This window comes from Sciurus carolinensis, chromosome 9 (genome assembly GCF_902686445.1).
Source record: "Sciurus carolinensis chromosome 9, mSciCar1.2, whole genome shotgun sequence".
Classification (NCBI taxonomy): domain Eukaryota; kingdom Metazoa; phylum Chordata; class Mammalia; order Rodentia; family Sciuridae; genus Sciurus; species Sciurus carolinensis.
In genome coordinates, this window is record NC_062221.1 from 139,213,961 (window position 1) to 139,237,415 (window position 23,455).

A 23,455-nucleotide genomic window follows, 5' to 3' on the forward strand; every position below is an offset into this window, starting at 1 on the left:
TGCTGCCTTGGTGGTGCTACACGTAATAACCCCCATGTTTCTCCCCAACCCACCTTTACAGGAGGAGCTAGCGAACACTATTTCCCAACTCATCCATGTTGTTAACAGCTCAGAGGCTCGTAAGTCCTGATGTTTTCATGACTTTCAAAACTTCCTTGTTCATCGCATTTGGTAATTTGCCTGGGAAACCTAGTCAGTGTTGTTTCTTTTCCTTCCTTCAGAGTCCCTGTTTTCCAGGATGCTTGTTTAGCATGAGCCTGGTGCTGTATTGTGTGGTCATCAGGCAACAAGCCTTTCTTGTTTTAAAAGCTTGTAGACAGAGGTAGCAACTTCTAAGAGAGTATGGGGACACCTTGTGCAAAGTCACTCAACAAAGATTAGAACCTCAACCAGGTTCTGAGTCACTTGGCCACTCTCAACAGCCATCCATTCATACGCCTAGTGTTCGGTACCTCTGGCAGGTCCATGCTCTCCAAGGTTAGATAGAGAACACCACTGGTAGCCAAGTACAAAGAAGCTCCTCTACCAAAAAGAAGACAGAAGGGAAAATTAAGATTGCTGAGACAGACTTGGATTATTTATAAAGGAAGAAAGGATGACAGAGTGTGTTCTGCGTAGCATTCCCCAGAGCAAAACCATCGCAGTGATTTGAGTAACCGCAGTGGTTCTGGTTTAGCTCACAGTGAAGGACATTGAATGATGCATAGCGTAGGTTTAATATATTGAGAAAGAATTTTACTCTGAGAAGTAGTAAATTCAAGACAGAAATCAGCAAGTGTTCTCAGTGAAAACATGCTAGCATCATGGCTCAGAAGATAAGACCAGACTGCCTGTGCTAAAGCTCCCCTATATGACACCTGAAGCAGGTGAAAACTAGTCCACGTGGAGCATGTGAGTGTTCCTCCAGATGAACATGTGTTTCAGTGGGTGCGGGGGAAGGGGTTCGTAGATGTGGATCAGGCTTTACAGTAGGTAAAGAAACCTGCTCCAGAGAATGCTCTGGTGGGGAGGACTCACTAATCTTGCTGGTATTGTAATCTATTTTTGGAAATTATCAAGTGTATTCAATGATTGGCCAGATTGTTTAGCTACCCAAGAATTTTTGAGATAATAAGCACTCGTTTCTCTCACTATCTTCTTGCTATTGGTCATACGCTAACACAGGAACCAAGCATTCAGAATCTCTTATTCCCTGCAGAACACCTGTTCATTCAGACCTTCTGGCAAACCATAAATCGAGAATGGAAGGGAATAGACAAGCTGCGCCTGGACAAATACTACATGGTAAGGTCCGCGTGCCTTTGTCCACATCGACTAAGATCTCATGTGCAGCCGTGCTCGGTGGCACACACCTGCGGTTCCAGCTGGGAGGCTGAGCCACGGGGTTCAGATGTTCAAGGCCAGCCTCAGCAACTTAGTGAGACAGTGTCTCAAAATAAAATAGTCTGGGGTTGTAGCTCAGTGGTAGAGTGCTTGCTTGTCACGCACAGGGCCCTGGGTTCATTCACCAGTACTGAGAAGAAACAACTCCTGTGCAGAAAGAAAGTTCTACATCATAAAAGCAATGGAGGAGAGTTGGGGATTTAGCTCAGTGGCAGAGCACTTGCCCACTGTGTGCTAGGCCCTGGGTTTGATCACCAGCACTAAAAAAAAAAATTATTTTTGTCTGAAGTAGAGCAAGCGCCAGGTAAGTGAGGCTGTTGGGCAGCATTAGGTATTTGGGGAAGGTTCTCTGCAGCTCTTCTAGCTGTTGAGGGTAAACTTGGGGATCATTGGTGAACATTCTTGGATCTGTAAGTTAAATATGTTATCATATTTATTAGGGATATTGTTTCATTTTGGGGATCCAGGCAGCACCAGTTTCATTTGGTCTCCTTATTCTGACAAGCTATTAACATTTCTTACTTTGCCTTTTATAACAAAATTGTCTGTCTATAGCTGATTCGCCTGGTCCTGAGACAGTCTTTTGAAGTTCTGAAACGGAGTGGCTGGGAGGAAAGGTTGGTGAAGTATTTGAGTTAGCATTTGGTGACCCTAAGGACAGTGAAGAAAGCCTGGGAGTTCCTCAGCAGTAGTGTCGCCTGGCATGCACAAAGCTCTGGCCGATCCCCAGTAACCAAAAAAGCACTCGCAGGATGATCAGGTGTTTTCTGAATCAGAAAGCCTGAGTTGCCTATCTGTGCAGTAATCCCATAGGGTGCTGCCGTGAGGAGCCAAAAGCATCCTTCCCCAGGGAGGGCGCCCAGTGAAGGCACGAAGCAGCTGGGCTTCTGTGGCGGGCGGGGCTTTGTTTTCTCTTGGGAAAGAGAGAAGTGTTGGCATGCTGTCATTAAAAGAATCATGTTTTTTTCCTTAGCCAAATCAAGGTTTTTCTAGATGTTCTGATGAAGGAGATCTTGTGTCCTGAGAGCCGGTCTCCTGATGGAGTGAAATTCCATTTCATCGATATTTATCTGGACGAACTATCCAAAGTGGGAGGGAAAGAGGTAAGAAGCAGTTTGGCGTTCTGCCAGCAGTGTGACAAGACCACAGTTGCTTGGAAGAGTTGTCAGCAAAGTGCCACCCATTGGCACTCAGTACCAGTGACAGTAGTAGAATGGGTTCCACCTTCGCCAAGTCATTCCCAACATGGGAATGTGCACCAGGCAACTGGTAGGACATGTGGACAACGACTGTGCACCGTGATGTGTATGGCATTGGAAAACAATGGAGCCAGGCACAATGTTGCACCCCTGTGGTCCCAGTTACCTGGAGCCTTAGGCAGGAGGGTCATTTGAGCCCTGGAATTCAGGACCAACATAGCAAGACCCTGCCTCTTCAAAGAGAGAGCAGGGAGAAGTGGACAGAGAACACCTGACTGGCACTGTAGTTAGTGGCTATGATCCTGTGCTGTTTACACGTGTTGCCCGGCAACCATGGAAGGCAGATCTTCTGGGCCTACCTCCCAGTCAGCAGGGTTTGGCTGCCTGTTACTTCTTTGGCTCACACTGCCCCCAACCTTTGTCTCTGAAACTTAGCTTCGTTTCATTTTAGAGATGTGAGACACTGTAAACATGAGAAAATTAGGAGAATAACAGGCCCACCCCTCCTCCCTGCCCTTTCTCTTTTTTCCTAACATGACTTACCCCTGCTTACGAACTTCCAGGTTGGTGCTGGGTTGGCGGGGGTGATTGGGAAGAATGAAGGAACTTTGGATTGTGCAGAGGGGAGTGAGAGGAGGGGTGGAGTGGTGGGGATGGGAAGGATGGTGGAATGAGACAGACATTACCTTGTATACATGTATGATCACACTACTGGTGTTACTCAGCACCATGTACAGCCAGAGGAATGAGAAGTTATGCTCCATTTGTGTACAATGTGTGAATATGTGTGTGAATATGTGTGAATTTTTTAAAATTTTTTTAAAAAGAGAGAGAGAACTGGGCCATGGTGGCACACACCTGTGATCCCAGCAGCTTGGGAGGCTGAGACAGGAGGGTTGCAAGTTCAAGGTCAACCTCAGCAACTTATTGAGGTCCTAAGCAACTTAGCAAGACCCTGCCTCAAATTTTTAAAAATAAAATAAAAAGGGCTAGGGATATGACTCAGTGGTTAAGCACCCCTGGTTTCAATTCCCAGTACCAAAAAAAAGAGAGAAAGGAAAAGAAACAATTAAAAATACCTACAGGGGCTGGGGAGATAGCTCAGTTGGTAGAGTACTTGCCTTATAAGCACAAGGCCCTGGGTTCGATCCCCAGCACCCAAAAAAAAAAAAAAAAAAAAAATACCTACAGAGCCAGACAAGGTGAATACACCTATAATCCCAGCATCTTAGGAGGCTGAGGCAAGAGGTTTGGGAGTTCAAAGCCAGCCTCAGCAAAAGCGAGGCGCTAAACAATTCAGTGAGACCCTGTCTCTAGATAAAATACAAAATAGGGTGGGGATGTGGCTCAGTGCCCCTAAGTTCAATCCCTGGTACCCACCCACCCCCAAGAAAAATACCCTACAGAGAATTCAGTAATGTGGAGAAATCCTCAGGATATAGTATTTTCAAAGGAGTGAGTGGGGGAAGGCAACAGACAAAGCTATGTGTGTTAGTCAGCCATTTCACTACCGTGATTGAAGGACCTGACCAGACCAACGTTAGCAGAGGAAAAGTTTATCTGGGGGCTCATGGCTTCAGAGGTCTTAGTCCATAGAACGCCAGCTCCATTCCTCAGGGCTGGAGGTGAGGCTGAACATGGTGGAAGAGTATGGCAGAGGGAAGCAGCTCACATGGTGATCAGGAAGCAGAGAGAGACTTCACCCTCCAGATATAAAATATATCGATGCCCACCTCCAGCCACACCCACCTGCCCTCAGTTACCATTTAATTAATCTCATATCCTATCAGGTGATTAATTCATTGATTTGATTAAGTCTCTTGTAACCCAGCTATTTCTTATCTGAACCTTCTTGCATTGCCTCACACTTTAGCTCTTGGGGGACACCTCACATCCAAATCATAACGCTATACAAATGGTATGAAGTGTATTTTTACTACATAGATAATTATCTAAAATTGGAAAGATGAACAATTTTGACTTTTTTTCTTTCGCAAGTGTTCTATAGAGAACTTTTTTTTTCTCTCTTTGTTAAAAGAAAACAGCCAGGTGCACTTGTATGTACCTATAATCCCAGCAACTCAGGAGGATGGGGCAGGAGGGCCACAAGTTCAAATCTGACCTGGAAAGCTTAGCCAAAGTAGAAAGGTCTGTGGATATTGCTCAGTGGTAAAGCACCCCTGGGTTCAATCTCTAGTACCCAAAACAAAGTAAATGTTATATTAAGGATAATAGCCAGGCTCAGTGGCACACGCCTGTAATCCCAGTGTCTCAGGAGGCTAAGGCAGGAGGATCACGAGTTCAAAGCCAGCCTCAGCAACTTAGTGGGGCCCTAAGCAATTCAGTGAGACCCTGTCTCTAAACAAAATACAGAAGGGACTGGGGATGTAGCTCAGTGGTTAAACACCCTGGGTTCAGTCCGCCCCCACAGAAAAAGAACAAGAATACCTTCATCTCACATTTTGAGGTAGTACCCACATAGAGCTTCTCGTAGGGAGAGAGTCTTTGTATCACAGAGTAGCGCTGGCCAGGTTGGTGATCCTTTGGGTTACTGCACTAAGGTACCCAGAAGGCTGGAAGATGGCCATGACCTTAAGCCTACCAGGCCTCTGCAGCTTTCATAGCACATTTGGGGCTAGAAGACAGGAATCACTGCTTCTGACTCAGCCTGTGCAGGTACACATGGTTCCCTTTCCAGGATGTCAGGAAGGAGAAGGGCCTGGATTTGTGTTTTGTTTCATTCTTTTTTATTATTTTATGTCTAAATTACAGCTTTTGGCGGATCAGAACCTCAAGTTTATTGACCCATTCTGCAAAATTGCTGCCAAGACCAAGGAGTAAGTGACTCACCACATGTGTTTGTACTGCTTCAGTAGATACTTAGGAGCGGGCAGGGGCCTGTGGTGAGCACAGTGCAGGACAGTTAGGATGAGTGTCCAGAGCACAGAACACCACATCCTCAGTTCCCGTCAGTGAGGCCTTGGACGCACTGTGCAGTGATGGGACTGTCCTCCTTCAGGGTTTGACCCGCTCGTTGCTGGAGTGTCTGCCCACACCCAGAGTTCTGCCCACTGTGCCTGCATGGGCTGCCATCCCGCGGCTCGGTGCTGCTCTGCTGCTCGTCTGCTGCACTCCTTGGTGCAAGGTGCAGATGGCGTTTTAATCGCGTTCTCTCCGCTGTGCTTCTACCCTCAGCCACACACTGGTACAGACTATAGCTAGGGGTGTTTTTGAAGTCATTGTAGATCAGTCTCCTCTCATACCTGAAGACACAGTGGAGGAGCAGAAAACCAAAGTGGGTGATGGTGACCTCTCTGAAGAGGAGGCGTTTGAAAACGAGGCAGCTTGGAAAAAGGCAGTCGGCAGAAAGAAGACAGGTGAGACCTCCTGGTCTTTCTTCTGTCTTTGGGGTTTTGTTGTCGTTTTTAATTCCCATCAAGCAAACACTACTTACACACTTGATGGCTGGGTGCAGTGGTGCACGCGTGTAGTGCCAGCAGCTCAGGGGCTGAGGCAGGAGGATCACGAGTTCACAGCCAGCCTCCGCAACTTAGCAAGACACTAAGCAACTTAATGAGACCCTGTCTGGTGATGTGGCTCAGTAGCCAAGCACCCCTGTGTTCAGTTCCCAGTACCAAAAAATAAAATAAAACCCTTGCTATCTTCTCACTGAATATAGCCCAGAGTTGACTCGTGGAATGTGGCTGTGCCTGGCCCCCTCCCTAGAAAGGGAGTGGAGTGCATGAAGGCATTTGCCACCCCCTGGGGGCCTTGGGGAGCCCCAAGCACACACCTTTTGTCTCCTAGGAGCTGAATTCTGTGAGGGCTCCACCATTGTCCTTGCTCAGGTATTGGGGTCTTCTGGTTGTTTTCGTTCCCTCTGATGTGTCTGAACACATCAGATGTGTCTGTGAACGCCTCCTCCGCAGAGCTCTGCAGGTGATCAGGAACTCACTGGCCTTCTGGTGGCTCTTCTTTCCGTCTCCTGGTGTTTAGCTACCCACTGTGGGCTGACACTGTTACACTGTTCTGTGTCCCTGGAACTTTATGAACAGTATACCTCTGCAGTTGCAGACCATCAAAACCCTCACAATGGTGTGTGGCATCTCAGTGCACAGAGTGAAGTGAACAATTAGGTCAGAGTTCACCGCCTTTTGAAATGCGTGTAGCCACTAAAAAGCAGAAATTCCAGGAGTAAGAGGCAGGGAGAGAGGGAGAAGTGCTGGGGAGTGATATTGGTCAAGTTATGTCATTGTGTGCACATACAAATACGTAACCACAAATCCCACTCTTATGTACAGCTACAATGCACCAATTTAGGAAATTTTTTTTAAAAAGCAGAATTTCAGCACTGAGGGTGCAGTCTAGTTGTAGAACACGGTCTAGAATGCTCAAGGCCCTGTGTTCATCCCCCAGCAAAGGAAACTTGGTAATAATATTTTAAAAATTTAAAACACCTTTTTTTTTTTTTTTCCTTTTTTTTTTTTTTTTTTCTTCTTTTTTTTTTTTGGTGGAAGACCAATATTAGTATTTGCTTTAAAAAATCTGGAAGGAAGCCAGGAACAGTGATGCACACCTGTAATCCCAGCAACTCAGGAGGCTGAGACAGGAGGGTCACAAGTTCAAAGCCAACCTCAGCAACTTAGCAAGACCCTATCTCAAAATAAAAAATTAAAAAATCAGTGTTTAAGTGCCCCTGGGTTCTATCCCGATTACCAAAATAAATAAATAAATACGCATCATTGTGACACAAGAAGTTTCAGGGTCTGGAACATCTCAGATTTTTGGATTAGGGATGTTCAGCAATGAAGTCTAAGCAAATATTTCAAAATCCAGAAAACTCCTAAATCTGAAATGCTTCTGATCCCGTATGTAAAGTAAAGGCTGCTGAGGCTGTTTAAGATTTCCAGTGAGGTGGTGAACTCCCCCAGTGCTGACCACAGACTGCAAGTCCATTCCCTTCCTCACAGGTGGGAGCAGCTCAGAGCCCTGTCCCACCGGCCTGAGTGCCTGCACGCCTGAACAGAGCTTGCCTTCCCTCAAGGGAAGGACGGCCTGTAGCAGGGAAGTGTGAGGCATCAGTGATGTCTGAGGGTTTGTCTGTTCTGTGGCATCACCACAAGGAGCAGGAGCCATGTGCTCCTCCCAGGACCGAATGACCAGAAGAGCCCTGTGGGGAGGTTGTCCAGTGTGAGTGCAGGATTTTCTCTGGGAAGAAACACTTTGTTTTCAAAATGGGTAGACGCTGCTCCTGGGGAAGCACATTGCTGCACACTTGCCATGTCAAGAATCTTGTTCTGGGGTGTATTTTGACAGCATTGAGCAAATGCCACTCCAGGAGAGAGAGAGCCAGCGATGAAAGAGGAAGAAAGGACTGTGGCACTTTGGAAGACACAGGGCTTCTTCTCCAGGTGGGTGTTTGCTTTTTATAGAACACAGGCTTTCTGGGGGTGGCCTGGCCAGAGAATTAGGGTAATCATGCTGTAGAGCCTGGGGCATGACGCTCTTAATCCCTCTGCCCCTGAGGTCACCTTCCTTAGAGTGAGCTTACTGGAGACGAGTTTTAGTAGAGTGGAGTTTGGAAAGCTCTTAGTCCCCGTTTTAATTGCTGAGATCTGCAGAGCCAGCTCCAGCAATTAAAAAAGTTTATTGTGCTACCAAGTACAGGTTGGAAATCTAGATTAAACTTAAAAAGAAGCACATCTAGGAAAATTTGATTGTGTATATTATATCGCAATTTAAAGGGAGGGGGTATGATGTGCTGACTGCCTGGCTTCTCCTAGGTGACGGATAGCTAGGAGGTGACTTTCAAAGATGGTTCCCACCCTGGTCACTGCCTCAGCATGAGAGTGCTGAGCCTATTCTCCTGCACCTAGGGGTCTTCTCTTACTGGTAAATGTGCACATCCAAAGTCAGGCACGTTGCTTTGCTATAAGGCTGTTGTTTTGCAATGTAGTTTGACTATAAGGCTGTTGCGGACCGACTCTTGGAAATAACCAACAAGAAAAACATCCCTCCCTTCAACCGGAAGCGTCTCTGCAAACTAATCAAAAAGTAAGTGGTTAGGTGGTCTCCTTTGTCCTTTGTCCTTTCATTTTTATTTATAGCAATGTAATATACATAAACCGAAAGCCTAATGAGAGCTGCTGCCCCTTGCCCCTCAAGTTCCATTCTTCAAATGCAGCCTTGCTCATCTCTTTTTTTTTTTTTTTTTTTTTTTTTTTAAATGCAGTGCTGGGATCAAACCCAGGGCCTCACACATGCTAGATGAGCGCTCTACCACTGAGCCACAACACCAGCCTCATGCTCATCTCTGTTTGCTGGTTTTGTTTTGTTTTGTTTTGTGGTACGACCTACATCCCAGCCCTTTTTATTTTTTGAGACAGGGTCTCGCTAAGTTGCTGAGGCTGACCTGGAATTTGTGATCCTCCTACCTCAGCCTCCCACGTGGTGGGATTTCAGGCTTGTGCCACCACACCTGACTTTTAGCTGTTATGTGATAATGTCAATGTAAAAAGAAGCTTGCTGATGTCTAACGTCATAGGTGAAGAGTCCTATGTTGGTGTGCTAAGATGGGTGGGGGACCGGTCGCCCCCACCCCCAGCAGGGTCATGCCACCGTGGTGTGTTGAGTCAGTGTTTGGTGTCAGTGCGCCAGAAGCAGGTCAGTCATGAGCGTGCAGTGCACCACAGAGCCTGTGCACATTGTGACCCAAGACGAGCAACAGCTGTCTGGGCACACTCTGCAGTCTGGGCATGGGTGTGAGCACAGGTGTTTCTTTTTTCATGTTAAAAAGACCCCTAGAAGTAGCTTCTATAGCTTGCCCTGTTTTATAGCTGGGCGACTGAAGGCCACAGCATCAGCCCTCAGCCCTCACTGGCTTGTTCTAATGCACCAAAAATGTATAAGAGCACCACATGGTATGTCTCCATGGGACAGTTAAACAGATATTTTTGCCTTCAGAAATAAGTGAGAAAAAAATGGATTTCATCTGGGCACCTTAGTGCACATCTTTAATCCCAGCCACTCGAAAGGCTGAGGTGGGAGGATCTCATGTCCAGGCCAGCCTGAGCAACTTAGTCTCAAAATAAAAAACAGAAAGGGCTAGAGATGTATCTTAGTGGTAGAGCATTTGCCTGATACGTGCACTTAGTCTCAAAATAAAAAACAGAAAGGGCTAGAGATGTATCTTAGTGGTAGAGCATTTGCCTGATACGTGCACAGTCCTGTGTTCATCCCCAGTACCTCAAAAAAGAAATTCAATTTCTTGTTAGTTTTATTTATACCAAGTCAGACACTGTCTTTATGTGCATGGTGATGGAGGGCGACTCTGTCCTGGGTTTCTCCCTCCTTGTGATGCACCCTCTGGAATTCCTCTCTGGCCTCCTGCTGGAGGAGGAAGTGAGCTAAGGATAGCTAACGCTGCCTGTGTTGCAAGTTCTGTGCTGGAGTCTGCAAAAGACAGAGAAGTGTTTCTCTATAAACTTTTGTGTTTTCTTTTTCAGGTTCCAAGGCCTCTCTGAAGGTGAGGAGAGTCAGCATAGTAATTCAGGGTGTTCTTCCTGAACATTTCTGTCAGGCGTTGAGAAAGGGAGTTGGACCAGGGTGCTCACTGAAAGCAGCTGAGAGATGGTAGCCCTGACTGTGTTCTTCCGGGAGGGCCTGAGACAGGGCTGGGGAGTGCAGCAAGCACAGCGCCCTGGGCGCCCCATAAGCACTAGGGCCAGGAGTAAGCAGCCCCTTTTTCTTGGTTTTTATTACGTTTTGACTAGGCAAATTTTTATTGGACTAGGGAGATTCCAGAATGGTCCTTCATGAAGAAGGAAGTCTGCCCCTGGGTCCCTTTCATTTGCTGTTACGTCATTTGTCCCCACGGGAAAGCTGCCATGTGCTCGGTTACATCTGAGTGGACCAATGAGCCCACTCCCCACTCATCTGCTGGTTGCTTGGAATTGGGAAAAGTACCGCTGAGCCGTGAAGCTGGAGACTGCCCGGTCTTGCCTAGCCCCAAGGGCTGAGCCGTAGAAGGGTTACCCACAGTTAGTAAAACCCACAAAGCTTTGTGACATGTCTAATTACTGTGGTAACAGCCTCCAGGGTCGGGTAGTGGAGAGGAAGCAGAAATCAAGGTCTGAAGTCTGACCTGGCTAGCTCGGGCAGGGGCCAGCATCAAGGCCCTCAGGAAGCTGAGAGGTCGCTGTGGTGTTTCACAGGTGGGATCCCTCGACTCAGTTTTCCTGAGGACATTTCTGCTGAGGAAGATGATCAAGCCCTCTGTCAAAGAAAACATAAGAAAAAAAGACGTAAGCTCTTAGAGAAAGCCAACTTGGGGAAGGAGGGAGGCCAGCTGCGGGCCTAACCTCAGGGAGGCTCGAAAGTAGGCAGCTGGGCTGTGGGCAGCGCTGGGCGCGTGCTGTTGAGGCCAGGGACTTGAGGTAGTGCACGAATCGTGGGCAGAGCAAGAGTCTCCTTGCTCTGTGTTTTTGTTTGTATTTTTATTTTTGTTTTGGTATCGGAGATTTAACCCAGGAGTACTTAACCACTCAAACACAACCCCAGACCTTTTTATTTTTTATTTTGAGACATGTGTCACTGATTGCTGAGACTGGCTCGGAACTTTCAATCCTCCTACCTCAGCCTCCTAAGCTGCTGGGAATATAGGTGTGTGTCAGGGTGTCTCTGGACCCTTGTCTCATCCTTGGAGTAGGGATTTCATTGCGGCTTTTAATTCCGGACCTAACATTATTAGGAACCTGGCTCCTTTGATCCCCCTCCACTAAAATAGACAGAGGAGACTTGCAGGGGGAGGAAGGGGACATGTCAGCATGCAGAGTCACCAGGTCACCCAGGTCAGGACTCTTCTAGGGGATGCATCACAGAACTCGTGGCCTAGGGTGTGGTCAGTGACAGAGCTTGTCTTGCATGTGTGAGACCCTGGGTGCCAATCCAGTCAGGCACAGCCGTCCCAAATCCTGGGGAGCTTGTTTATTGGTCTCTGATTTTATAGGAAACAAAGTCTTTCTTGCTGAGGAAGAGGACAGTGAAGGCAGCATTCAGAAAAGAAAAAGGAAAAAAAAGAAGAGGAGCCACCCCCAGTCTGAGACTTGGGGCCTGAGGGACGCAGCCACACCCCCAGCACAGAGCGGGGGAGGGGAGCCTGCACCTGCACAGAGGCAGACCCCACAGGAGCGAGCAGCTGAACCCAGAGCAGAGGCCGAGTCCAGCACCAGGGAGAAGAGCAGCTCGGAGCGTCCCCCCTCTGTCCCCACGCACAGTAGGAGGAAGCGGCTGAAGAGAAAGAGCCTGGGGGCACAGGGAGAGATCTGGGACCCCACAGAGCTGCCTCTGGAGGACAGGGCTCGAAGTGGCCCTGGCAGCGGCCATCCCCAGGGACCTGCCACCCGAGGTTCCCCAACAGATGGAGCCCAGGTCCTGAAAAGGAAGAGGAAGCTTGGAGCACTCCCTGTCAACGGCAGCGGCCAGGCCTCTCTGACCCAGTGCAGGAGGCCCCAGAAAAAGAAGGCAGAGCCCAGCAGCCTTGACCTCTATAATCTGTCCAGTCAGAAAACAACGATTTTGAAGAAGAGGAAGAAGATGAAAGAAATGTCTAACTTGATAGAACACAACGGAATACTGGGATCCAGAGTCAGGCAGATCCAAGCTCTGGTAAGGTGGGCAGGGCCCGAGGCAGGGAGGCTGAGGCCCTGCTCCCTCTGTGGCAGGGGTTCGGGTTGCTGGGCATGGTCCGACCTGGACCAGCAATGCTTAGAAGGTGCCGTGATTTAAACCGTGATTTAAAACAGTCCTCACCCAAGTGAAGAACAGGTGCCCATCCAAGGGCCAGTGCAGGTGCTTTCCAGCCACCTCCTCCACCCCAGGCCACTCGCCCCAAGGTTAGGGAAGGGTGTGCTGGGCAGGAGGTTCCCCAGGCGAGCCCTGCTGCCCTGCAGCACTCCCCAGCAGATGCAGGCTCCTTCCAGCGCTGCGCTTGTTTCTTCCTCCAGCTGGCCCATCTGGGGCCTCTGGCAAAGGAGGAAGCCCAGGATTCTCCGGTATGGTTAGGTGTTTGGTGAGAGGAACTGTCTCTCTCTGCTTAGATCTTTCGAGTCAGGCGTAGAGGAGGAGCCCAGCTGCTGGCCTGCGCCTCACCCTGCCCCTGGGTACACGCTGCTTCCGCATCAGGGCGGACAGACGTGGTTGTGTTGGGGCAGCTGTGCTATGCATGTTTGCACTGTCTGTGGTCACTTTCACTCCACAGTGACAGAATTGAGTGGTGTGACAGACCTAGTGGTCCAGAGCGGAAAATTTACTCCCTGGCCCTTCAGAGGAAAAGCCTGCCGACCTTTGTTCAGCACGAGCCTTTAGACCCACTACATGGCAGTGCTGTGACATTGAGGCCTCCTCGGTGGCCAGGTGAGTGAGTTTGTGGTCAGTAAGAAGCCTCAGCGAGGCAGAGCAGAGCCTCGGCCAGACTGGAGGTGGCTTCCTACACAGACTTGCCTGAGTAGTGGCGTCCCCTTCTCCCTGGACTGAGCTGCCCTCCTCCAGGAGCAGCAGAGACCTGGTGGCTCACACCCTTAGCAACCAGTTTTAGGAGGTGTTTTCTCCTCGGGGCTGACGTGTCACCAGCGACTGTGCTGGCAGAGTGGGGAGTGCCCGGGGCCTGGTCTGCCAGGTCTGCTGAGGGAAGGCAGCTGACTGCAAGCCAGGGACACCAACACCAAACTGCCCTGTGGCACCCACAGTGCTGGGCTTCCCAGGTCCTGGGCCAGACCAGGCCTCTGCTCGTGGGTTGCTGGCTACAGCCACTCAGGAGAACCCTGTGCTGCTGTGCCTACCCTCCATGCCAGACCTGCTGCCCACTTGACGTCTTTGGTCCCAGGTTAGAGAATGAGTTGGTACTTAGCAGGTAAACTCTCAACGGCAAGCACTCAGCTCTGGGCTTGGGTTTAGATATGCAGATGAACAAGTGGGTTTAGTTGCTGAGAAGCGATTTCTGTCCCCTAGTGGCATGGTGCCCAGGTGAGCAGTGGCCTGCGGATGAGGTCTCTTCTACTGGCGGGAGGGCTCTTGGCACACCTGGCCTGGGACTCCTGTTCCAGGAACTCTCACCTTGCTGACCTAGGTCATATCCTGTGTGCTGGGGCCTCACAGGTCGCTCTGTGTTGTGACCTGCCCGCCTTGGCCTCTTGCCCTTGGTCTCTTAGGGAACCAGCATTTCCCCTTTGAAGAAGCAGCCACTGAGGACAGAAAAGGACTTCGTGAAGTTTGACACCCTCTTCTTACCAAAACCCCTGTTCTTCAGAAGAGCCAAGAGCAGTGCTGCCACCCGCCCTGCAGAGCGAGCCATCCAGGTGCGCCCTCCTCAGGCATGCGTCCTCAGCGGGGGCGTCATGGTGGTTTGGGGGTCTGGGAGCATACTGGGAGGTCAAGGCTCAGGTGCCAGTGGGACGTCTACGAGGCCACAGCACTCCTCTCGTGAGTGGAGCCTGAGGCAAGTGGAGTGAGACGGAGACAGGAAATTCCCATGGTTCTAGAAAGGGCTTCACAATCAGAACAGATCAGCCTCTAGGACTTTTTCAAATAGGAAAGAATACAGTTAATTTTTTTTTTCCTTTTTTTTTTTTTTTTTTTAATTGTAAACAAATGGGCTACACGTTGTTTCTGTTTGTACGTGGAGTAACAGAATATCACTTGCGTAATCATACATTTACATAGGGTAATGATGTTTGATTCATTCTGTTATTTTTTCCTCCCCCCCACCCCTCCCACCCCTCTATTCCCTCTATACAGTCCCTCCTTCCTCCATTCTTGCCCCCCTCCCACCCCCTATTATGTGTCATCATCCGCCTATCAGTGAGATCATTCGCCCTTTGGATTTTTGAGATTGGCTTATCTCACTTAGCATGATATTCTCCAATTTCATCCATTTGCCTGCAAATGCCATAATTTTATTATTCTTTATAGCTGAGTAATATTCCATTGTGTATATATACCACAGTTTCTTTATCCATTCATCAGTTGAAGGACATCTAGGTTGGTTCCAGTCTGGCTATTGTGAATTGAGCAGCTATGAACATTGATGTGGCTGTATCTCTGTAGTACGCTGATTTTAAGTCCTTTGGGTATAGGCCGAGGAGTGGGATAGCTGGGTCAAATGGTGGCTCCATTCCAAGTTTTCTAGGGAATCTCCACACGGCTTTCCAGAGTGGCTGCACTAATTTGCAACCCCATCAGCAATGTATGATGTACCTTTTTTCCCACATCCTCTCCAACACCTATTGTTGCTTGTGTTCTTGATAATCGCCATTCTAATTGGGGTGAGATGGAATCTTAGTGTAGTTTTGATTTGCATTTCTCTTATTACTAAAGATGGTGAACATTTTTTCATATGTTTGTTGATTGCTTGTAGATCTTCTTCTGTGAAGTGTCTGTTCATATCCTTAGCCCATTTGTTGATTGGATTATTCATATTCTTGGTGTAGAGTTTTTTGAGTTCTTTATATAGTCTGGAAATTAGTGCTCTGTCTGAAGTATGAGGGGCAAAGATATTCTCCCACTCTGTAGGCTCTCTCTTCGCATTGCTGATAGTTTCCTTTGCTGAGAGAAAGCTTTTTAGTTTGAATCTATCCCAGTTGTTGATTCTTGCTTTTATTTCTTGTGCTATGGGATCCTGTTAAGGAAGTCTGATCCTAAGCCAACAAGTTGAAGATTTGGACCTACTTTTTCTTCTATAAGATGCAGGGTCTCTGGTCTGATTTCAAGGTCCTTGATCCATTGTCAGTTGAGTTTTGTGCAGGGTGAGAGATAGAGGTTTTAGTTTCATTCTGTTGCATATGGATTTCCAGTTTTCCCAGCACCATTTGTTGAAGAGGCTATCTTTTCTCCATTGCATATTTTTGGCACCTTTGTCTAGTATGAGAAAATTGTATTTATTTGGGTTTGTGTCCGTGTCCTCTATTCTGTACCATTGATCTACCTGTCTATTTTGGTGCCAATACCATGCTGTTTTTGTTACTGTTGCTTTGTAGTAGAGTTGAAGATCTGGTATTGCAATACCCCCTGTTTCATTCTTCCTGCTAAGGATTGCTTTAGCTATTCTGGGTTTCTTATTCTTCGAGATGAATTTCATGATTGCTTGCTCTATTTCTGTAAGGTACGTCATTGGGATTTTAATTGGAATTGCATTGAATCTGTATAGCACTTTTGGTAGTGTGACCATTTTGACAATATTAATTCTGCCTATCCAAGAACCTGGGAGATCTTTCCATCTTCTAAGGTCTTCCTCAATTTCTTTCTTCAGTGTTTTATAGTTTTCATTGTAGAGATCTTTTGCCTCTTTGGTTAGATTGATTCCCAAGTTTTTTGTTTTTTTTGTTTTTTTTTTTTTTTGAGGCTATTGCAAATGGAGTTGTTTTCCTCATTTCCCTTTCAGCTGTTTCGTCCCTTGCGTATAAAAATGCTTTACATTTATGCGTGTTGATTTTATAGCCTGCTATTTTGCTGAATTCATTGATGAGGTCTAGAAGTTTGCTGGAGGAGGTTTTTGGATCCTCTAAATATAGAATCATGTCATCCGCAAATAGGTGACAGCTTAAGTTCCTCTTTTCCTATTCGTATCCCTTTAATTTCTTTGGTCTGCCTAATTGCTCTGGCTAGAGTTTCGAGGACAATGTTGAATAGAAGTGGTGAAAGAGGACACCCCTGTCTTGTTCCCATTTTTAAAGGAATGGTTTCAGTTTTTCTCCATTAAGAATGATGTTGGCCATGGGCTTAGCATAAATAGCCTTTACAATGTTCAGGTATATTCCTACTATCCCTATTTTTTCTAGTATTTTAAGCATGAAGGGGTGTTGTATTTTGTCGAACGCTTTTTCTGCGTCAATTGAAATAACCATATGATTCTTATCCTTAAGTCTATTGACATGATGGATTACGTTTATTATTTACAGATGTTAAACCACCCTTGCATTCCAGGGATGAACCCCCTTGATCGTGGTACACAATTTTCTTAATATGTCTTTGGATATGGTTTGCCAATATTTTGTTAAGGATCTTTGCATCTATATTCATCAAGGATATTAGTCTAAAATTTTCTTTCCTTGATGTGTCTTTTCCTGGTTTGGGTATAAGGGTGATATTAGCTTCATAGAATGAGTTTGGTAGGGTACCCTCCTTTTCCATTTCTTTGAATACTTTGAGAGGTATTGGAATGAGTTCTTCTTTGAAGGTCTTGTAGAACTCGACTGAGAATCCGTCTGGTCCTGGGCTTTTCTTGGATGGTAGGCTTTTAATGTCTTCTTCTATTTCATTGCTTGATATTGATCTGTTTAAATTGTGTATGTCCTCCTGGTTCAGTTTGGGAGGAGCATGTCTCTAAAAATTTGTCAGTGTCTTTGGTAGTTTCTATTTTGTTGGAATACAGATTTTCAAAGTAGCTTCTCATTATGTTCTGTATCTCAGTGGTGTCTGTCGTGGTATTTCCTTTTTCATCACGAATTTTAGTAATTTGAGTCTTCTCTCTCCTTCTCTTTGTTAGTATGGCTAAGGTTTTGTCTATTTTGTTTACTTTCTCAACCAACTTTTTGTTTTGTCAATTTTTTGAATTGTTTCTTTTGTTTCAATTTCATTGATTTCAGCTCTGATTTTAGTTATTTCCTGTCTTTTGCTGTTATTCTGTTCTTCTTTTTCTAGGACTTTGAGCTGTAATGGTAGGTCATTTAGTTGTTGGCTTTTCATTCTTTTCTGGAATGCACTCCATGCATTGAATTTTCCTCTTAGTACCACTTTCATAGTGTCCCAGAGATTTTGATATGTTGTATCGTCGTTCTCCTTGACCTCTAAGAATTTTTTTATCTCCTCCCTGATGTTTTTTGTTATCCATGTTTCATTCAGTAGCGTATTATTTAGTCTCCAGGTGTTGCAGTAATTTCTCTTTTTTATTTTGTCATTGATTTCTATTCTCAGTCCATTATGATCTGATGGAACACAAGGCAGTATCTCTATTTTTTTGCATTTCCTAAGGGCTGTTTTGTGGCATGACATATGGTCTATTTTCGAGAAGGTTCCATGTGCTGCTGAGAAGAAAGTGAATCCGCTTGTTGATGGATGGAATATTCTATATATGTCTATTAAGTCTAGGTTATTAATTGTGTTATTGAGTTCTATGGTTTCTTTGGTTGGATTTTGTTTGGAAGATCTATCTAGTGGTGATAGATCTAGCGGTGTGTTAAAGTCACCCAGAATTATTGTGTTGTGGTCTATGTGATTCCTGAAATTGAGAAGGATTTGTTTGATGTACAGGGATGCACCATTGTTTGGGGCATAAATATTTACTATCGTTATGTCTTCCTGATTTATGGTTCCCTTAAGCAGGATGAAATGTCCTTCTTTACCCCTTCTGACTAACTTTGGCTTGAAGTCCACTTTATCTGATACAAGGATGGAAACCCCCGCTTTTTTACTGAGTCCATGCACATGGTAGGTTTTTTCCCATCCTTTCACCTTTAGTCTGTGGATGTCTTTTTCTATGAGATGAGTTTCTTGCAGGCAGCATATCGTTGGGTCTTTCTTTTTAATCCATTCTGCCAGTCTGTGTCTTTTGATTGATGAGTTTAGGCCATTAACATTCAGGGTTATTATTGAGATATGATTTGTATTTCCAGTCATTTGGCTTATTTTTGGTTTTTAAGTTGGCTTGGTTTCTCCTTTGAGTGGTTTTTCTCTAAGGTAGTTCTTCCCTTTGCTGACCTCCATTGTTGTTTTTCATTTCCTCCTCTTGGAATATTTTGTTGAGAACATTCTGTAGCGCAGGCTTTCTATTTGTAAATTCTTTTAACTTTTGTTTATCATGGAAGGATTTTATTTCATCTTCAAATCTGAAGGTTAGTTTTGCTGGGTATAGGATTCTTGGTTGGCAACCATGTTCTTTCAGAGCTTGAAATACGTTGTTCCAGGCCCTTCTAGCTTTTAGAGTCTGGGTTGAGAAATCAGCTGCTATCCATATTGGTCTCCCCCTATATGTAATCTGATGTTTTTCTCTCACGGCCTTCAAAATCCTATCTTTATTTTGAATGTTAGACATTTTCATTATAATGTGCCTTGGTGTGAATCTGTTGTGATTTTGTGCATTTGGTGTTCTGTAAGCTTCTTGTATTTGATTTTCAATTTCATTCTTCAGGCTTGGAAAATTTTCTGATATTATTTCATTGAATAGGTTGTTCATTCCTTTGGTTTGTATCTCTGTGCCTTCCTCAATCCCAGTAATTCTTAAATTTGGTCTTTTCATGGTGTCCTGTAGTTCTTGGAGATTCTGTTCATGATTTCTTACCATCTTCTCTGTTTGGGCAACTTTATTTTCGAGATTAAATATTTTGTCTTCATTGTCTGAGGTTCTGTCTTCCAAGTGGTCTAGTCTTTTGGTGATGCTTTCCATTGAGTTTTTATTTGGTTTATTGTTTCCTTCATTTCAAGGATTTCCGTTTGTTTTTTTGTTTGTTTTTTTGTTTGAGAATCTCTATCTCTTTGTTGAAATGATCTTTTGCTTCCTGCAGGTGCTCTTTCAGCTTATTGGTATTATCATTCGTTGCCTGCATTTGCTCTCTTATCTCATCCTTTGCTTCGCGAATCATCTTAATCATGTATAATCTGAGGTCCTTTTCTGACATTTCTTCTAACATACTGTCATTGGATTCTATTAATATAGAATCTAGATTTGTTTGGATCATTTTCTTCCCTTGTTTTTTCATGTTGTTCATGTATCTTTTCCTCTAACAGTGCAGATCTGGGGTATTGCAGATTTCCCCCTATAGGCTTATAGTGGCCCTATAGGTTTCCAAAACCTTTTCTTTATGGGGAGATCAATATTAGCAGTGCCCAATTCAGACACTATGCAATCCTAGACCAAATAGCCCCTGACAGTGAGTTTCAAGCCTCTAGCAGGCGTCTCAGGATGGGTTTTGCCGAATACAGTTAATTTTGATGAACTGAATTCCTCCTGCGTGGAAGTTGCCCATGGAGTTTGATTCTATTATAGGTCTGCTCAAATTGAGTTTATATCATCTGCAGATTAAACTTACAAACTCTGGAACGAAACGAGCAGGGTCATAAGCACATATCCCGTAGTCTTCAGACATCCTGACCTTGTTCAGCTTCCTTCACTGGGAACACTACCCTGTGGCCAGGACTGAGCTGGTGACTACCCGTGGCATCTGCAGGGCTGCCTGGCCTCCAGCTGGGAGGCTGTGTGCTGGTAGAGAGTGGTACCAGCCAGGATGTCTGGTAGCGGAGTCTCATGGACACAGAGCAGGCGTTGAGTATGGGCTTGTGCTACTGGCCCTCTGGCCTCTGCAGAGACTGGGACCTCCCTCCTGGGCGAGCCCCAGAGAGCTCAGATAGGAGCCAGCACCTGCCACAGCACTGTTGCTTTTCTTCTGCAGCTGAACAGAACACCCAGCAGCACCAAAAAAGTCACCTTTGGGTTGAACAGAAACACCACTGCAGGTAAGTCGGGGCTTTTGCAGATGTTCCTCCTGGCATCACGCAGCTGGAGCCAGCTCAGGGTCCCTTTGAGGCAGGCAGGGCAGCTTCCATGGGCCCTGGAAAATTTGGGGTTGAGGGCTGAGGTGGAGGCCCCTCCTCACCCCTGCCAGCACCCGCTGTGAGCCCCTCACCTCCAGGGCTGCCAGGTGCTAGGGCGAGGGCAAAGTGAGAGGCTGGCCACAGGTGTCCTGCTCGAACTGGGAGCAGGAGGAAGGACAGCTCCACCTTGCTGGCTTCAAAAGCAAAGTTTGGTGCAGTGTTTTTGCACTGCTAGACGGGAGCCCGGCCTAATGCTGGGCAAGTGCTCTCCGCTGAGCTGCACTACCCCAGAACCCAGGCTTTAAAAGGTTGATCGTGAGCTGGGCACAGTGGTTCACACACCTGTCATCCCTGCTGCTTGAGGCAGGAGAATCACAAGTTCAAGGCCAGCCTGGGCAACTTAGACCCAAAATAAAAATAAACAGACTGGGGATGTAGCTCAGTGGTAAGGCACCTCTGGGTTCAATTCCCAGTACCCAAAGGAAGAATGAAAAGACCCGCCTCTGGGGGCCACAAATGTGTGTGCCTGCCTGTGTGACAGTGGCTGAGAGACCTAGCCTTGTCTGCAGCTGGAAGGTGCCTGCTGCCCAGCATTCCAGCCGCCTCCCCAAGAGCTCCCCATGGCGGCTGCCTGGTGCCCCCTGTGTTACCCCCACACTGCAGGTGCAGCAGCCTGGCTGCCTGTGTGTCCTCAGGGCCTGCAGGAAGATCCCCCCGGCAGCCTAGGGCACCTGGTTAACCTGACCTAACCTTCCTCTGGGACAGAGTTCAAGAAGACGGACAAGAGTATCCTGGTCAGCCCCACAGGCCCCTCCCGAGTGGCCTTCAACCCTGAGCAGAAGCCCCTCCATGGAGTGCTGAAGACCCCCACCAGCTCTCCTGCCAGCACTCCCCTGGCAACCAAGAAGCCACTGGCCACAGCTCCAAAGAGAAGGCCAACAGCTATGGACTTCTTCTGAGAGCAGAGTCCCTTCTAAAGACTGCTTTTGTACAGAATAGTCTATAAATTATATCTTTGAAAATATGGACTTTTTTATCGTTTTATAAATCCCATACGTCCTGTCATGTGTCCTGGTCCTGGGGTGAGCCGCAGCTTGCCCATGGCTCATGCAGAGGCTGGGCCCTTGGTTAGGCGTTTGCTGCTTGCCTCTCCAGCTCTCAGAATCCGCTCTGCCCTCGGGGGCTGCCTCCACATAGGAACCACAACCACGTGTCCCTCCCTCTCCCACAGGAAGCACTCTTGGCGCCCGTGGCCAGCCTGCGTTTCTCAGAACCTTGGTGCCTGTCACCGTCCACTATGCCAGGTTACTTTTGGTTACTTTCATTCTCGCTGTTTCCTTTGAAAAGCATGTGGACTTCATTCCCATGTCCTGTGGGCATCTGGCAGCCTGATAGGGATGATTCTCCAAACCAAGTCAGCAACACCAGGGCTCTTCTTCCTGTGATCAGCAGAGGTGTGACCCAGCGGGTAGAGTTCTCTGCCCTCAGGGCAGCCTGCCTGGTCCACTGGCTTCCTACCTCGACAGCAAGCCCCACGTGTCTTCTAGAGAGGGCCAGCTCCTCAGCTCCCTTCCAGAACCCCAACCGCACTGAGCCCCTCTGTGAAGGTTGCAGACCCACTCTTCCCAGGACCTGTGTGACCCTGCGCCCAGAGCCCGCTGCCACCTTAGGTTGACCGTCCCTGGAGGCACAGGCAGTGTCTGGAGCCCAAGCCTCTGCAGAGGCGGGACGCAGGCCACCAGGAAGCCCTGAGCATGTGCCTGCTCTTTGCTGCCTGCTTTTAGACAGGGCTCTGGCTTACAGGCCTCATAAAGGTCTCCTAAGAGGGCAGTTCCAGATCCAGCACTGGAAGGCATTCGGTTGAGTTGCTGCATGATCTTCAGGAATCCACCACGAGCCCGAGAGATGGAGGACAGTGGCCTCTTGGAAATGAACCTTCTGAGGCCCGGCTTTCCCCATGGTTTATGCACTCCTAAGTCCTGGATGAAAGGCAGGGTGTGGGTGGGTGAGCTGCCCGCCAACCTGCTCTCTGCCCTGGGGACCTCAGATGACCCCCTGCCCCTCTCCCCACCTGCTGCAGTAGCCCCCATTTTTCACCACGACCCTGGCCAGTCCTCTTCGCCACTGTGGCTCCTCGACAGGATCCCCAGCTGCTTTGGTGGGCCTGGCTGTGGCTTGGAGCAGCAGGGAGGCCCCTGGGTTCCAGAACTGGTCTGATGTGTGTGTTCACTTTCAAAATCAGGGTGTGACTTCGCCTGTGAATCAGATAGGTTGACCTCGACTGCCTGTCCCTTTGTCCTGTGTCACTTGCTGAACTAGGAGGTGCTTGGGAGTCCTCTGGATGATTGAGCAGCCCTGGGACAGTACACAGGTGTCCACTGCCATGTCTGGAACGTCTGCTTCTCGGGCCTGGGCTTGGGAGGTGCTGCCCAGGAGAGTGGCTGCCTCAGGGATGTTGAGGGCACGGCTGGGCCAGCGCCTGCCGCCTGCCCCCTGCCCCAGGCAGAGAGCCTGTTCTAGAACAGAGCAGAGCCCGCTTTACAGTACAGTAGAGCTTCGTTGCAGTTGGTTAAGTAGCCTTGTGGTGAGACCCTCCCACGCGGCGTGAGGGGGTTGTGGCAGCATGGTTTCCAGGAGCACCAATGAGGTCACAGCCAGAGCCAAAACCAGCGTAGCAGACCATGAGGTTTAAGGGAGCAAATGCATTCAACTTTTCACTTAGAATGTTCACTGTCCTTGGTCAAATTATTTTTCTAACAGTTTTCAGCTTTCAAGACAGGTTGTGTGGCCAGTGGGTCATAGGATCCAAAGATGTTGAGCCACACCAGGGCAGTGGTTCTGCTGATGTTCTGCAGCCCCACCAGGCCTTCCCCGCGTGTCCACGTGCCTGTCCACCCTGAGTGCACCACCAGAGTCAGACCCCTGGGGCTGTGTATGTCGTGGGGGCTTTGACTCCATCGTGCGTGCTGGTCAGATAGACTTCCTGTGGCTTATTTTAAAGCCTACATTTTGACAAGGAGGAACAAAAGCTTTTTTGTGACTTTCATTGCCTGTACCACACAGTAAGAATATGTCACATTTTAAAAATGTGTTTAAAATGCCAGTTTTCTGTTTGATGCATGTTATTTTCGTAGGTAAAATTGCCAAGGAGGCCTTGGAAGTCCACGGAAGGAAAATATAAAGGAATGCTGGTGGTCACAGCAGCAGTGTTTTCTAAAGTGGTCATCTTGCCCCTCCTTCATAGGTCTGGACAATTTTGTACAATTTGGTATCAGACTTGCAGATTTCTTATG

General features: G+C 47.4%; 1 protein-coding gene across 4 annotated transcripts in view; it reads left to right on the forward strand.

Annotated features, from left to right (window-relative positions):
- Window positions 1-22,683, forward strand: part of Rrp1b (ribosomal RNA processing 1B) — a 29,963-nt gene extending 7,280 nt beyond the window's left edge. For 2 of the 4 annotated variants that reach the window (XM_047563216.1, XM_047563217.1), the window contains 14 exons: window positions 62-119; window positions 1,199-1,284; window positions 1,939-2,000; window positions 2,357-2,486; window positions 5,355-5,419; window positions 5,778-5,959; window positions 7,899-7,993; window positions 8,539-8,636; window positions 10,088-10,107; window positions 10,796-10,885; window positions 11,590-12,248; window positions 13,790-13,936; window positions 20,021-20,084; window positions 20,928-22,683. In XM_047563216.1, the coding sequence (XP_047419172.1) occupies window positions 62-119; window positions 1,199-1,284; window positions 1,939-2,000; window positions 2,357-2,486; window positions 5,355-5,419; window positions 5,778-5,959; window positions 7,899-7,993; window positions 8,539-8,636; window positions 10,088-10,107; window positions 10,796-10,885; window positions 11,590-12,248; window positions 13,790-13,936; window positions 20,021-20,084; window positions 20,928-21,121 (1,950 nt within the window). In that variant the 3' untranslated portion in view covers window positions 21,122-22,683. The remainder of the gene's footprint in view (window positions 1-61; window positions 120-1,198; window positions 1,285-1,938; window positions 2,001-2,356; window positions 2,487-5,354; window positions 5,420-5,777; window positions 5,960-7,898; window positions 7,994-8,538; window positions 8,637-10,087; window positions 10,108-10,795; window positions 10,886-11,589; window positions 12,249-13,789; window positions 13,937-20,020; window positions 20,085-20,927) is intronic. The other 2 variants (XM_047563219.1, XM_047563218.1) reach the window with 1 other exon arrangement.
- Window positions 22,684-23,455: the final 772 nt, after the last annotated feature.